The 17292-nt window shown below is 43.3% G+C and overlaps 1 protein-coding gene across 1 annotated transcript in view; it reads right to left on the reverse strand.

Moving 5' to 3' along the window:
• Positions 1-1924: 1924 nt before the first annotated feature.
• Positions 1925-17292, reverse strand: part of LOC138358402 (uncharacterized) — a 40263-nt gene continuing 24895 nt past the window's right edge. Inside the window, exon 2 of the mRNA XM_069316246.1 lies at positions 1925-3873. Coding sequence (XP_069172347.1) covers positions 2923-3840 — 918 coding nt within the window. The 5' untranslated portion in view covers positions 3841-3873 and the 3' untranslated portion in view covers positions 1925-2922. The remainder of the gene's footprint in view (positions 3874-17292) is intronic.

Raw genomic sequence — 17292 nt, forward strand, 5'->3', positions numbered from 1 at the left:
AGAATATATAATTATGTTGACCAAATCACACACTAGAAATTGAAGGGACGACGACGTTTCGGTCCGGCCTGGACCATTTTCAAGTACATTCACTTCCTTTCCTACCATCATCCTCTTCAGAAAAATATTCTTGTTTCTCTTCCTCCGCGCTCTACGCATCAGCGACCCTCAGGTTCTTGATTCTGAAATTTCCTTTATCTACAAATCATTCTCTCGCTCTGGTTACCCGTTTATTTTATCAACTGTGTCTATTCCCAAGCTAAACGAAATTTCTTTCATCCTAAACCTACTTCCGACACAATTAGCACTGCTCTGCCTTCCCTTCATTTCTGAACTCAAAACTCCTACTAATACCTTTCGTCCTCTTGACATAAAGCTCGTCTTTCGACAAAATAACACTCTTCGTAGCAATCTAGTTCACACTGCTCCTCCTGCTTCTAATGCTGCTGGTGTCTACTCTATTCGCTGTTTGTTTTGTCCTCTCCAATACTTTAGTGAAACTGGCCGAACACTAAATGACAGACAAAAGGAACACAAAAGAAGAGTTAAGTCCGCAGACACAAACAATGCTCTCTTCTGTCATGTTAGAGATCCTAATCATCCTATTTATTGGTCTTCCTCTAAAATAATCTTTCCTACCTCTACACAGACGCCGTCTTGTCGAACCGGCTCTGATACACAACCTAGTCCTGGCTTTGTTGCTGTTGACTCTTCCCTTTCACAGTATGTACTCAAATGGTCTACATTTTCTAACAAAACGTGACCTAACATAATCCTACCCTTCCTTTTATCTTTGTTTTTCTTTCTCTTACGATCCCTTTCTTATTCCTATTATTACACCCTTTATTACACCTTACCTTCCGTACCTTTTGCCTTGCTCTTATCTTCCTCTAAGATTTCCATCTCCTCATTTCTCTCTTGCCTACTTAATGCCCTTGCCTCCCACGTCTCATCCCAATCGACTTGATAATGGTCCAGGACGGACCGAAATGTCGTCGTCGCTTAAATTTCTAGTGAGTGGTTTGGTCAACATTTTTTCAGCCACGTTATTATGACTCATCATCTGAATATATAATTATACATGAATAAATGGATCCAGATAATATGTGCATAGAGATAGAGAAGTTATTCTCACCTGACAATCACTGTAACGTCAGATTACAGGCCGAAGGCACAACTTGAGGATTCCTGCGGTCCCTTTCTGCCTCTTTAACTCAAACTTCAAGACATAGTCAGTAATGATTATAAATTGTCAGGTGAAGGGCATTGTAGTTGCATAAGTATATCAAGTTAATATTAGGGAGAGAAGTAAAGTGTTCAGTCAATCCCTCTTATACCGACCCAATAACAGGGATTTAAGTATCCATATGATGCAGACGAAGGGCTGCTCGCTGCTCCAGCCCATTCTCCCATACGTTTCTAACGTACTAAACTGATGAACTAAATTACCTGAAATTACCCTACACGAGGACCCACTAACAGAAAACAGAGTACGAACATTTTGCGAGCCGCTACGATTTATAGTGCTTCAGTTTTTGGCGTAAGTAACTCTATGACAAATTCCGATATAATTTTGGAGCAGCAAGCAACCCATTCCTTAACATTTTCTATGTTTACACATTTACCAGTGGTCATACTTATTAATAATTATCTTGATAACATAATTCTTTATAGTTTGATGATAAATTTAATGTGCTCATAATTGTGATTATTGTGCAGCATTGAATTGTGTCAAATGTGAAAAGATTAAACTGTTTTAAATTTTAAATAATACAAATCGTGTTTGTCGTGATTCAATTGTTCACTTTATTTTATTAATTAGGCTATCATTCGGGTGTTAAAATATCCAAATTCAAGATATTGTATTGTGTTGATATTATTTAATGGTAAAGCTTACTCTACCTGTTATTTCTCCCTACCATGTGGAAAAATCTTTCCCTCATTAGAAACTTATAGAAAGAGTTTACAAGATTTTTGTCACTTATGCAGTTTCTCAAATTTTTATTGACAATAAATTTTTTGTTACTTTATATACAACAGTGGAAATATTTTTATCTTAAATTGTAACCCACTTATTGAATACTTGACCTTAAAACAATTATTTAACTTAAAGGTAAAAAGGGTAAATAATTGTTGGAGTAGTTGCCCAGTAGTACATGTTCTACATCTACTACATCAATAGACAAACTGACTTTTAACTCTGGGAGGCAGTAAAGTTGCTAGCTTTCTCACTCCGTGTAGCCAAGTATACTTTAACAGACACGTGTAGCTAAAATAACAGGTAACATAGCATGCATTATATATACCTAATAACAATGAAACATCTCCAGGTATGTAGTATATTACCAGCCACGAAAAACCCGTTACAAAGTATAATATTTCTGAAATCAGTGGTATACATCCGTCCCTTTAAACCACAGCTGGAAATATAGCAGAATTGCACCTTCAGCTGGTGTATGAAATTTCATGACAACTCTCTGTCGATCATTAAATTTAAGCTATATGGACATAGGGCACCTCTGTTTAATTACTTTATAACTCTTAAGGTATGGTAACTATGCTTACAAACTGCTTATGATCTATTACACTAATCTCTGTGAATCACAAGAAAAACTACAACCTAATGCATGAAGCATATCAAGACATTAGCCTAGTTTCTTGATACGTTATTACATAGACATATAACAGGATTTGTATGTTATTCCAAATTAGGTACTAACATTTCATAATGCTGCCATCACAAATAAGAATTAACTAATACATTCAATTCCCCATGTAAACTTAACACATTACATGCCTGCAGGTCAATTTGCATATGCTGACTGTTTACTTAATCATAAACTTTCATTTGCATATTTAACATGCCACATGTGCTTTTGTTCTCATCTGGTGTGTAATTTCACCTACGTTAATGAGCCTTTGTTATTTTAAATTATGAAGAACAGCCTTGTTCATAACATGATAACACATACCTTGACGAGTTGGATAAGTTGAGGACAGAGTAGATGGAAACAGGTAGGCAGTTGTCCGGTCAGCAGGTGATGGATCAGCAGGTGATGGGTCAGCAGATGATGGATCAGCAGATGATGGGTCAGCAGGTGATAGGTCAGCAGATGATGGATCAGCAGGTGATGAGTCATCAGATGCTGAATCTATTAGTATTTGGTCAACTCGTATTTGGTCAACTCGTACTGAAGTAGTTGATGCTGTATCAGCAGGTGTCATGTTAGCAGGCAGAGTGTCAGTAGATAACTTTTCAACCGGCAGGATATCAGCAAGCACCGTGCCAACAGGCAGAGTGTTAGTAGGAACCATGTCAACAGTCACCATGCCATCAGGTACTGTGCCATCAGGCACCATATTAACAAGCTCGGTGTCAGCAGGGGCCTGGAGAGCCAGAGTGTCAGCAGGGACCGGGAGAGGCAGGGTGTCAGCATGGGCCGGGAGAGGCAGGGTGTCAGCAGGGGCCGGGAGAGGCAGGGTGTCAGCAGAGGCCTGGAGAGGCAGGGTGTCAGCAGGGGCCTGGAGAGCCAGAGAGTCAGCAGGGGCCGGGAGAGCCAGGGTGTGGACATGAGACACCGTAGCAGCCATCACAATAAACAGCCGCAACACAGCAGAAGTCGTCACCAAACTCTGCCTCTTCCTCGCCCTGTTAATCCTGACTTTCTTGTTGTGTTGTTTCCTGTGGCCATTGTGGTGGTGTTGACTCATCTTTGGCTCTGGCCACAACTGCTGCTGCTGCTGTAGAGTACTTATAGATGTGCAGCTTCTTCCTGTGATGCTGCTGCTGTTCTCAGGCACTGCTCTGTCGCTTGGTCTTGCTACAGCTGCTGTACTCATCAGATACTGCTGTTGCTCTTAACAATGTTTTCACTGTAAAAGAAAAAGAGATAAAATATTGCAATTAAAATCAAATTTGTATATCAATTGAAAATGCATAACGCATTAAAATGCAATAAGTTATGCATTTTATTAAAGTCTTTATTTCTGGGATAATTTGAACATTTCTTTGAATCAAGTTCCTCTTTGTACCATGACCATCCATAAATAGTACAGTTTTGCATCATGATCATCCCAGCCTGTCTGGCGAGTACATCTTTGTGCCGTGACCATCCAAACCTGCCTGGCGAGTACATCCTTGCATCGTGGCCATCCAAACCTGCCTAGAGAGTACATCCTTGGATCATGACGATCCAAACCTGCCTAGCGAGTACACCTTGGATCATGGCCATCCAAACCTGCCTGGCGACTATGTTGTATCCAGATTTTTTTTTTAATTAGTTAGTCTCTCTTCCATATTGGTCTCCGAATGCATGATAAAACTGATGAGCTAGCCAAAGCGTTTGCTCATAAAGAAGGAATTGATTACCATCTTGGACTGCCTTTGAGCAGCCTGAGGGCAGTAATATTCCGGGAACATAAAAAAAATCTTTTAGACTTGAGGCAAAGTGAAATTCACATCAGTTGCTCCATCTATCATTATTCTATTATGCAGGAAGAACCGCACGTCTATGGGTCATCCAATAAGGTAAGAAGACTTCTCGATGTTACCACTGATAGGCTTAGCTCGGCTACAAGTACCTCTGGGAGTTTGAAACATCTACAGATGTAGATTTAACTAAATGTAAACTCTGTCAGCGGAACTACTCGCAATACTTTTCGTCATTATATAATGGAATGTGAAAAAATCGCGGAGTTCAGAGATAACACCTTCAACGGAGTCCAAGAAATGTCTAAGTACTTCATTCATAATGATGTACTGCCGGGAATCTTAGCGAAATATCCAAAATTTGTTTACTGTAGGGAAAGCATGCCCATGACTGTAAAACTGCCGCCCAGTTGGGTGGGTGTGGAGCAAGACTAGTAACTGTGTTACTCACCACAGATGTAGAGTGCCTTGTATAGTGACCGTTGTGAGCCTCTTGTTGAATCATTTGTGACATAAAACAGAGTATCGATACGTATATGTATTTATGTAAATGTCTGTATATGTATGCACATGTGTATAAAACATTAACAATTGTTTAACTAGCTTCAACAAATTGCCACTTGTTTAGTTAACGAACTATGGGGTTCAGTTCCTGAATCTTTTATTTATTTATTTATGTATTTATTTATTTATTTATATATATACAAGAAAGTACATTGCGGGTTAACAGAGAACATAGAGTTTAAGTTGAAATTACATTCTTGTAAAGTCACTAGCATGCATAGCGTTTCGGGCAAGTCCTTAAACTAACCTTAGAGCAATAGATCCTTAAACTAACAGATAATTTTTAGAGAACTAACAGTAAAATTGACAAATAATGTTTAAAGGTACTTTACAGCTTTACTTTACAAGTACAGATGATTTTAAGTAGAATAATAACAGTAAAATTGAGAGAAAGAAAGTTACAGGTACATTGCAAGAATTTTTGACACAAAGCAGATTAGAATAATACACAATAATAACAATACACAATAATGAACAAGGATTATTAGGTACAAATAGGAAAACATCTCAGGGTTATACATTGGTTCACTGAAGCACAATATGAGGATCATTACAAGAAATAATGCAGTAGAATATGTACTCAATACAACAACCCTGATATCAGATGATCTAAGATCACAATGGTAAAAAATATGTCTTAGGTACAAAGAATGGGGGATTGGGTAGCACTAGAAACAGAGCGACGATAAAGCTCTAGGTAGAAGACTATGAAGATGAAATTAGGTACTTTTTGGTTTTATTTTTAAATAAGGCAAAAGTTGGACAGCTTTTCAATTCATTAGGGAGTGAGTTCCATAGTCTAGGTCCCTATATTTGCATAGAGTGTTTACACAGATTTAGTTTGACTCTGGGGATATCAAAGATATATTTATGTCTGGTGTGGTGATTATGTGTTCTATTACATCTGTCCAGGAAGAGTTTCAGAACAGGGTTTGCACTTAAAAAAAGGGTTTTATAAATGTAATTGACACAAGAGAATGTATGGAGTGAATTTATGTTTAGCATGTTTAGGTATTTAAACAGGGGAACTGTGTGTTGTCTGAAAGCAGATTTGTTATTATCCTGAGAGCAGATTTCTGCTGGGTGGTGATGGGCTTGAGATAGTTTGCAGAGGTTGATCCCCAAGCACAGATACCATACGTAAGATAGGGATAGATAAGTGCATAATAGAGTGAGAGGAGAGCAGAGTAGGGTACATAATATCTAATCTTAGAGAATATACCAACAGTTTTAGAAACCTATTTAGTTATGTGTTGTATGTGGGTGCTGAAGATGAGTCTCTTGTCTAGGTATAGGCCAAGGAACTTTCCATCATTTTTATTGCTAATGTTTACATTATGTATCTGAACCCGAATTGCATTTGTTGATTTGCTTCCAAATAAGATGTAGTAGGTCTTTTCTATGTTTAGTGTGAGTTTCTTGGTTGACATACGTAAGTGGATTTTTTTTTTAATTCATTGTTTACAACATTATTTAATAAGAGTGGGTTCAGGGTCAGAGTAAATGAGAGTAGTATCATCAGCAAACAAAACAGGTTTAAGCATGTTAGAGACATTAGGCAGATCATTGATGTATATAAGAAACAGGAAGGGTCCTTGGATGCTGCCTTGTGGCACCCCTACGGTTAGTGGTAGAGTAGGAGAGGTTATATCATTGATGGCTACACATTGGTGTCTATCACTAAGATAGGATCGGATATAGTTCAGGGCAAGGCCACGGATTCCATAATGGTGGAGTTTAAGTATGAGGTAGTTATGGTAAACAGTATCAATAGCCTTTCTCAGGTCAATGAAGAGTCCAATCGGAAACTCACTTCTGTCAAAGGCTGAGTAGATCAAGTCAAGCAGATTAACAATTGCATCATTGGTACTCTATTGGGAGCGGAAGCCAAACTGACAGGGACTTGGTGTATTGAATTTTACGAGATAGGAGTAGAGCTGTTTGTAAATATTTTTTTCAAATATTTTGGATAATAAAGGTACATTTGATATGGGTCTGTAATTTTTTATGTCTACCGTGTTACCTCCTTTATGAACTGGCGTTACTCTTGTTTTTTTAAGGATGTCAGGGAAGGTATGATACTCTAGAGATATATTGAACAGCTAAGTTATGGGTGGTGCAAGGGCATGAGAGGCACTCTTGTATACCACCGATGGTATTTCACTAATGTTCCCAGCTTTGTTTTTAGTGAGTGAATAATGGACACAACATCTGTAGGACTGATCGGTGAGAAGAGAAGAGAGTTTGGATAGCTACCTGAAAGATTTGTGGTAACATGTGTCTGGGTCTGTGGGATTTTTTGGGCAAGGTTAGCACCAATCGATGAAAAAAAGCTATTAAATTAATTTGTTATTTCAGGGTCTGTTGCATATGTATAATATCCTTCAAGATTTTTATCTTGTTATGTGGATTTTGTTTAGCTCCTGGAATGTTAGAGATGGCTCTTTATGTGCTTTTCATGTTTCCTTTTGCTTCTTTGAATCTATTCTCATAATAGGAACGCTTTGCTCTTCTTATTATACTGGTAAGCACTGACGAGTACCTCTCCAAGATGTGCTAGACAGACTGAACGAATAATCCAACAAATGGCTGTTAAAGTTCAACCCGAGTAAATGCAAAGTAATGAAACTAGGTGGTGGAAACAGGAGGCCAGACACAGGATACAGAATAGGAGATGAAGTAGTTAATGAAAGGGATAGAGAGAAAGATCTAGGAGTTGATATCACACCAAACCTGTCTCCTGAAGCCCACATAAAAAGAATTACGTATGCGGCAAATGCGAGGCTGGCTAACATCATAACAGCCTTCAGGAACCTGTGTAAGGAATCATTCAGAATCTTGTATACCACATATGTAAGACCAAACCTGGAGTATGCGGCTCCAGCATGGAGCCCGTACCTTGTCAAGCACAAGACGAAGCTGGAAAAGGTTCAAAGCTATGCCACTAAACTAGTCCCAGAATTAAAAGGCATGAGTTACGAGGAAAGGCTGCGGGAAATGCACCTTACGACACTGGAAGACAGAAGAGTAAGGGGGGACATGATCACAACCTACAAAATCCTCAGGGGAATCGACCGGGTGGACAGGGATGAACTATTCAACGCTGGAGGGACTCTCTCTCTCTCTCTCTCTCTCTCTCTCTTCTCTTCTCTCTCTCTCTCTCTCTCTCTCTCTCATCTCTCCTCTCTCTCTCTCTCTCTCTCTCTCCTCTCTCTCTCTCTCTCTCTCTCTCTCTCCTCTCTCTCTCTCTCTCTCTCTCTCTCTCTCTCTCTCTCTCTCTCTCTCCTCTCTCTCTCTCTCTCTCTCTCTCTCTCCCTCTCTCTCTCTCTCTCTCTCTCTCTCTCTCTCTCTCTCTCTCTCTCTCTCTCTCTCTCTCTCCTCTCTCTCTCTCTCTCTCTCTCTCTCTCTCTCTCTCTCTCTCTCTCTCTCTCTCTCTCTCTCTCTCTCTCTCTCTCTCTCTCTCTCTCTCTCTCTCTCTCTCTCTCTCTCTCTCTCTCTTCTCTCTCTCTCTCTCTCTCTCTCTCTCTCTCTCTCTCTCTCTCTCTCTCTCTCTCTCTCTCTCTCTCTCTCTCTCCTCTCTCTCTCTCTCTCTCTCTCTCTCTCTCTCTCTCTCTCTCTCTCTCTCTCTCTCTCTCTCTCTCTCTCTCTCTCTCTCTCTCTCTCTCTCTCTCTCTCTCTCTCTCTCTCTCTCTCTCTCTCTCTCTCTCTCTCTCTCTCTCTCTCTCTCTCTCTCTCTCTCTCTCTCCTCTCTCTCTCTCTCTCCTCTCTCTCTCTCTCTCCTCTCTCTCTCTCTCTCTCTCTCTCTCTCTCTCTCTCTCTCTCTCTCTCTCTCTCTCTCTCTCTCTCTCTCTCTCTCTCTCTCTCTCTCTCTCTCTCTCTCTCTCTCCTCTCTCTCCTCTCTCTCTCTCTCTCTCTCTCTCTCTCTCTCTCTCTCTCTCTCTCTCTCTCTCTCTCTCTCCTCTCTCTCTCTCTCTCTCTCTCTCTCTCTCTCTCTCTCCTCTCTCTCTCTCTCTCTCTCTCTCTCTCTCTCTCTCTCTCTCCTCTCTCTCTCTCTCCTCTCTCTCTCTCTCTCTCTCTCTCTCTCTCTCTCTCTCTCTCTCTCTCTCTCTCTCTCTCCTCTCTCTCTCTCTCTCTCTCTCTCTCCCTCTCTCTCTCTCTCTCTCTCTCTCTCTCTCTCTCTCTCTCTCTCTCTCTCCTCTCTCTCTCTCTCTCTCTCTCTCTCTCTCTCTCTCTCTCTCTCTCTCTCTCTCTCTCTCTCTCTCTCTCTCTCTCTCTCTCTCTCTCTCTCTCTCTCTCTCTCTCTCTCTCTCTCTCTCTCTCTCTCTCTCTCTCTCTCTCCTCTCTCTCTCTCTCTCTCTCTCTCTCTCTCTCTCTCTCTCCTCTCTCTCTCTCTCTCTCTCTCTCTCTCTCTCTCTCTCTCTCTCTCTCTCTCTCTCTCTCTCTCTCTCTCTCTCTCTCCTCTCTCTCTCTCTCTCTCTCTCTCTCTCTCCTCTCTCTCTCTCTCTCTCTCTCTCTCTCTCTCTCTCTCTCTCTCTCTCTCTCTCTCTCTCTCTCTCTCTCTCTCTCTCTCTCTCTCTCTCTCTCTCTCTCTCTCTCTCTCTCTCTCTCCTCTCTCTCTCTCTCTCTCTCTCTCTCTCTCTCTCTCTCTCTCTCTCTCTCTCTCTCTCTCTCTCTCTCTCTCTCTCTCTCTCTCTCCCTCTCTCTCTCCCTCTCTCTCTCCCTCTCTCTCCCTCTCTCTCTCCTCTCTCTCTCTCTCTCTCTCTCTCTCTCTCCTCTCTCTCTCTCTCTCTCTCTCTCTCTCTCTCTCTCTCTCTCTCTCTCTCTCTCTCCCTCTCTCTCTCCCTCTCTCTTCCTCTCTCTCCTCTCTCGCTCTCTCTCTCTCTCTCTCTCTCTCTCTCTCTCTCTCTCTCTCTCTCTCTCTCTCTCTCTCTCTCTCTCTCTCTCTCTCTCTCTCTCTCTCTCTCTCTCTCTCTCCCCCCTTCTGGCAAACCCTATCAAGACATAGAAAGAACAGGGACAAACAAAACATGGCAGCGAGGACTTCCAAGGAACAGGAAAAATTCAATGTGACCAAATGAAGGAAGTTTTTTCAAGGTTTTGGAGGATATCAGAAGAGAGATGCAGGAAATGAATAATACAATAAGCAACCTGCAAAGCGAGTTGACAGCAGCAAAGGAGGAGATTAAAACCCTTAAAGAGAACAATACTGAGATGGAGGCTCAGATAATCATTCAAAGAGAAGATGAAAATAGTACATTGGAAGGGACTGCCATAGTACAAGCAACACTTGCAGAAATGCTAAAATAGAACAAGGAAGTAATGTCCACAGGGAGGGAGGTCGCCATGGAAGCAGCCACCTCACAGGAAGCAGCAAAGCCCTCTAGTCAGCTGCTGGAAAGAAAAAGATCAGTGGTAGCTGTGGGTATTAAAGAGCAGGAAGGCTCCAATAGAACAGAATGGAATGATAAGGACAGATAAGCAGCGAATGAAATACTAAGAAGGCTAGAGATGGAAGGGACTGAACATAAAATTGAAAAGGTTTTCAGGATGGGTTGGTTCAACAAGGACAGAGACCGTGTGTTAAAGATAGTGTTTGCAAACGAGGCCACAAAGGAGAAGATTCTAACAAGGAAGAGCCACCTGCAATATGTGGAAGAATTAAAAAAAAGTATTCCTCCAGAGAGACATGACAAGGGAGGAGAGAGCCATGGCTGGAGAAGCAAAGAAGAAGCGCAGGGCGAGAGGAGAAAACCAGGAAAACACAGCTCCCAACACAACATCCCCAGGGGTGAGGGCGATCCCACAACCAGCAACCCAGTAACACCAGAGGGGAGGGCAACTCCACCACCCTCCTCTGCATAGAAACCTCCCCTACCCCGAGCCCTCCCTGCCCCCACTCAAATGTTCAGCCTCCTTTCCCTGCCCCACCCCCTCACCCACTCCACCTTTGCTGCCCCTCTTCTACTCCCACCAAGTCCCCCTTTCCCCCACTGTCCTCCCTCCCCCTTCATCCCATACCCTCCCTGTCCCCCCCTTCACTTGACCCCCCACCCCTCACTCCAGTATCCTCTGAGACCCTGTTACCCACCCCATAAATTTTCACGCCCATGGAACAGCTTCCCCCATCAGCAGAACGCTCATCAAGAAGGGAACATGAGAAGGGACAGAAGAAAGTTAGTCTCAAGGCAACGTACACTAATATAGATGGGATTACAAATAAAACAAATGAACTTGAAGAATGGGTACATGAAGAAAACCAAGACATAATAGAACTCACAGAAACAAAGCTAACGATAACCATAACAAATGCAAAGTTTCTACAGGACTACTGTGTTGTGAGGAAAGAGGGAGAAGGAAGAGGAGGTGGTGGTGTAGCTCTGCTGGTAAGAAAAGGCTGGGATTTTGAGGAGATGGTTATTCAGGGCTGTGAAGGTTTCAGTGACTACATAACAGGTTCCTTTGCAACTGCAGGACAAAACCTTATAGTCGCAGTCATATATAACCCACTACCAAATGACAGAAGTCCCAGACAGGAATATGACAGAAACAACATGGCCACCATTAACATAGTAGAAACAACAGTGTGTCTCACTATGTTGTTGTTAAAGATTCGCTATCCGGAACAAATAGTTCCTCTCCCGTAGCATATCTCTCACTAGTACGAATGGATCTGGACTACTAATCATGGGAGACTTCAACCACATGAAGATAGATTGGGAGAACAGAGATCAGCATGGAGGACCAGATACATGGAGAGCTAAGCTGCTGGACGTAGCAACAAGAAACTTTCTAAGTCAACACATCAAGGGGCCGACAAGAATGACAGAAGAGGAAGAACCTGCTATGCTTGTTATGATATTTACCCTCAATAAGTGGGATATAAAGGAAGTTCATATGGAAGCCCCCTTGGGAATGAGTGATCACAGTGTATTGATCTTTGAGCACTTGGTAGAACTAGGACTTATCTCCCCCCAAAAAGAACTAGAAAACAAAAGGCTGGCGTACCGAAAGGAGAATTATGCAGGGATGAGAAGTTTCCAAAGGGATATACCATGGGACACAGACCTCAGAGCTATGTCTGTACATGACATGATGGACTATGTCACCCAAAAGTGCCGGAGGCAGTAAACAGGTTTATCCTGGCCCAAAGGGAAAAATCCGAAAAGCAAAAGAAGAATCCTTGGTTTAACAGGGCATGTATGGAAGCAAAGGAACTGAACAAAAGGGCGTTTAGGAACTTCCGAAATAACAGAACACCAGAAAGCTGAGAGAGATACCAGAGAACCTGGAATGAGTATGTCAGGGTGAGAAGGGAAGCAGAGAAAAATTATGAAAATGATATAGCAAGCAAAGCCAAGACCGATCCAAAGCTACTCCACAGTAACAACAGGAGGAAAACAACAGTGAAAGAACAGGTAATGAAACTTAGAACAGGCGAGGGCAGGTATACAGAGAATGACAAAGAGGTGTGTGAAGAACTCAACAAGAGGGTTCCAGGAGGTCTTCACAATAGAACTTGGTGAGGTCACTGCGCTAGGAGAGGGGGCAGTAAACCAGGCGGCCTATGAAGGGTTCGAATTTACGAGAGATGAGGTCAAGAGACACCTGTTGGATCTGGATGTGAGAAAGGCTGTTGGTCCAGACGGGATCTCACCATGGGTATTGAAAGAGAGTGCAGAGGCACTCTGTTTGCCACTCTCAATAGTGAATAGTAGGCCACTGGAGACGGGAGACCTACCAGAAATATGGAAGGCGGCTAATGTGGTCCCAATATACAAAAAAGGGTGACAGACAAGAGGCACTGAACTAAAGGCCAGTGTCCTTAACTTGGATACCATGCAAAGTGATGGAGTGGATCGTGAGAAAAAATCTAGTAACATATGTGAAGAGAAGGGACTTCGTGACAAATTGCAAACGTGGGTTCAGGGAGGGTAAATCTTACCTTTCTGGCTTAATAGAATTATACAATCAGGTAACAAAGATTAAACAAGAAAGAGAAGACTGGGCGGACTGCATTTTTTTGGACTGTCGGAAAGCCTTTGACACAGTCCCCCATAAGAGGCTGGTACATAAGCTGAAGAGATAGGCAGGAGTAACTGGTAAAGTGCTCCAGTGGATAAGGGAATACCTAAGCAATAGGAAGCAAAGAATTACAGTGAGGGGTGAGACCTCCGATTGGCGTGACGTCACCAGTATAGTCCAATAGGGCTCTGTACTCGGTCCTATCCTGTTTCTGATATACGTAAAGGATCTCCCAGAGGGTAGAGACTCATTCCTCTCAATGTTTGCTGACGACGCCAAAATTATGAGAAGGATTAAGACAGAAGAGGTCTGCTTGAGGCTTCAAGAAGACCTAGACAAACTAAAAAAATGGTCGAACAAATGGTTGTTAGAGGTTAACCCAAGCAAATGTAATGTAATGAAGATAGGTGTAGGGAGCTGGAGGCCAGTTACAAGGTATCATTTGCGAGATGTAATTCTTGAAAAGTCAGAGAGAGAGAAAGACCTGGGGGTTGATATCACGCCAGACCTGTCCCCTGAAGCCCATATCAAGAGGATAACATCAGCAGCAAATGTCAGGTTGGCTAACATAAGAACGGCATTTAGACACTTGTGCAAGGAATCATTCAGAATTTTGTATACCACCTATGTCAGACCAATCCTGGAGTATGCAGCCCCAGCATGGAGTCGGTATTTAGTCAAGCATAAGACTAAACTGGAAAAAGTTCAAAGGTTTGCCGCCAGACTAGTACCCCGACTGAGAGGTATGAGCTACGAGGAGAGACTACGAGAATTAAACCTCACATTGCTAGAAGACAGAAAAGTTAGGGGGGATATGATCACCACATTCAAGATTCTCAGAGGAATTGACAGGGTAAATAAAGACAGGTTATTTAACACAAGGGGTACACGCACTAGGGGACACAGGTGGAAACTGAGTGCCCAAATGAGCCATAGAGACGTTAGAAAGAATTTTTTTCGTGTCAGAGTGGATGACAAATGGAATGCATTAGGCAGTGATGTGGTGGAGGCTGACTCCATACACAGTTTCAAGTGTAGATATGATAGAGCCCAGTAGGCACAGGAACCTGTACACCAGTTGAGAGGCAGGACCACAGAGCCAGACCTTAACTCCAACAAGCACAAACAAGTGAGTACAAATAGATGAGTACACATACACACCTAGATGTACTCAGATATGCTCACCTGGTTGTACTCACCTAGATGCACTCATCTAATTGTACTCACCAAATTGTACCAACTTAATTAGCTGTATTCACCTAGCTCTACTCACCTAACTGTACTCACCTAACTATATACTCATTTAACTGTACTCACCTAACTGTATACTCACCTAACTGTACTCACCTACCAATACTACTCTACTTCACTTCACTTGAAGTATTCACCTAGTTGTTTTCACCTACTTTTAATTCGCTAGATGTTTTCACCTACTTTTACTTCTCTAGTGGTTCTCACCTACTTGCAATTACTCCTCCATAGCTTGTGTAATTATATTCACCCACATGTATTCACCTAGTAGTGCCCAAGTTGTACTAACCTACATGTACTCCGACTAGTTGTAGTCATGTAGTTGTATTCACCTAGCTGTACTCCCTTAGTTACACTCATATAATTTTATTAACCTAGTTCTACTCACCTACTTGCACTCTCCCAGTTGCAGTCATGTAGTTGTATTCACCAATTGGTGCTTAACATAAAAAACCGTATTATTAAATATATAAGTTAGCAAATAGTGTTATTATTTTTATTTATAAATGTTTTGTACACCAAAGTAAATATTTTTAACACCTTTCACTCAACTCAGACACAACATTTATAATTAATATTATTGTATGTTGCAAAATGATATAAAAATTAATATATGTATATGATTTTTTTAATATATAAAGGGAACAAATCGTGATATATAAGTCAATATAATCTACATCAAAAGAAATAATAATCTAATATATCTTCGTGTAACAAATTTTTTTAGGATTGTTTCCTACAACTATGAAACAACATTCAAAATGTATATTTGTAACGTACTTGAATTTGACGTTTAAACATGAAAAAAATGATTTTTGTAACATATAAAGGAGAAACTAATATTAGAAAAGATAGCATTTGCCAAATTATATAAAGAAATCCTTTTGACAATCTTGGATTAAAGGTTGCTCATATGCCTGTTGACCCATACTTGAAACGTTTCTTTCCCACACCCCCTCGGTAACATTAGTGGAGGCTGCAGCAACGTTTTGTGTTTGTTGTGTGTGAACCTGTTATGGCGAGGACCATGATACAGGTGGTGTGGACCTGGTATGGTGATGACCATGATGGTGGTGGTGTGGACCTGGTATGGTGAGGACCATGATACAGGTGGTGTGGACCTGGTATGGTGATGACCATGATGCTGGTGGTGTGGACCTGGTATGGTGAGGACCGTGATGCTGGTGGTGTGGACCTGTTATGGTGAGGACCATGATGCTGGTGGTGTGGACCTGGTATGGTGAGGACCGTGATGCTGGTGGTGAGGACCTGTTATGGTGAGGACTGTGATGCTGGTGGTATGGACCTGGTATGGTGAGGACCATGATGCTGGTGGTGTGGACCTGGTATGGTGAGGACTATGATGCTGGTGGTGGTGTGGACCTGGTATGGTGAGGACCATGATGCTGGTGGTGGTGTGGACCTGTTATGGTGAGGACCATGGTGCTGGTGGTGTGGACCTGGTATGGTGAGGACCATGATGCTGGTGGTGTGGACCTGGTATGGTGAGGACCGTGATGCTGGTGGTGTGGACCTGTTATGGTGAGGACCGTGATGCTGGTGGTGGTGTGGACCTGTTATGGTGAGGACCATGGTGCTGGTGGTGTGGACCTGGTATGGTGAGGACCATGATGCTGGTGGTGTGGACCTGGTATGGTGAGGACCGTGATGCTGGTGGTGTGGACCTGGTATGGTGAGGACCGTGATGCTGGTGGTGATGTGGACCTGGTATGGTGAGGACCATGATGCAGGTGGTGGTGTGGACCTGGTATGGTGAGGACCATGATGCTGGTGGTGGTGTGGACCTGGTATGGTGAGGACCATGATGCTGGTGGTGGTGTGGACCTGGTATGGTGAGGACCGTGATGCTGGTGGTGTGGACCTGGCATGGTGAGGACCATGATGCAGGTGGTGGTGTGGACCTGGTATGGTGAGGACCGTGATGCTGGTGGTGGTGTGGACCTGGTATGGTGAGGACCATGATGCTGGTGGTGTGGACCTGGTATGGTGAGGACCGTGATGCTGGTGGTGTAGACCTGGTATGGTGAGGACCATGATGCTGGTGGTGTGGACCTGGTGTGGTGAGGACCATGATGCTGGTGGTGGTGTGGACCTGTTATGGTGAGGACCGTAATGCTGGTGGTGGTGTGGACCTGTTATGGTGAGGACCATGGTGCTGGTGGTGTGAACCTGGTATGGTGAGGACCATGATGCTGGTGGTGTGGACCTGGTATGGTGAGGACCGTGATGCTGGTGGTGTAGACCTGGTATGGTGAGGACCATGATGCTGGTGGTGGTGTGGACCTGGTATGGTGAGGACCATGATGCTGGTGGTGTGGACCTGGTATGGTGAGGACCATGATGCTGGTGGTGTGGACCTGGTATGGTGAGGACCATGATGCTGGTGGTGGTATGGACCTGGTATGGTGAGGACCATGATGCTGGTGGTGTGGACCTGGTATGGTGAGGACCATGATGCTGGTGGTGTGGACCTGGTATGGTGAGGACCATGATGATGCTGGTGGTGTGGACCTGGTATGGTGAGGACCATGATGCTGGTGGTGGTGTGGACCTGTTATGGTGAGGACCATGGTGCTGGTGGTGGTGTGGACCTGTTATGGTGAGGACCGTAATGCTGGTGGTGTTGTGGACCTGTTATGGTGAGGACCATGGTGCTGGTGGTGTGAACCTGGTATGGTGAGGACCATGATGCTGGTGGTGTGGACCTGGTATGGTGAGGACCGTGATGCTGGTGGTGTGGACCTGTTATGGTGAGGACTGTGATGCTGGTGGTGTGGACCTGGTATGGTGAGGACCGTGATGCTGGTGGTGTGGACCTGGTATGGTAAGGACCGTGATGCTGGTGGTGGTGTGGACCTGGTATGGTAAGGACCTTGATGCTGGTGGTGTGGACCTGGTATAGTGAGGACCGTGATGATGGTGGTGGTGTGGACCTGGTATGGTGAGGACCATGATGCTTATAGTGTGGACCTGGTATGGTGAGGACCATGATGCTGGTGGTGTGG

Source organism: Procambarus clarkii, chromosome 7 (assembly GCF_040958095.1).
Source record: "Procambarus clarkii isolate CNS0578487 chromosome 7, FALCON_Pclarkii_2.0, whole genome shotgun sequence".
Taxonomy (NCBI): domain Eukaryota; kingdom Metazoa; phylum Arthropoda; class Malacostraca; order Decapoda; family Cambaridae; genus Procambarus; species Procambarus clarkii.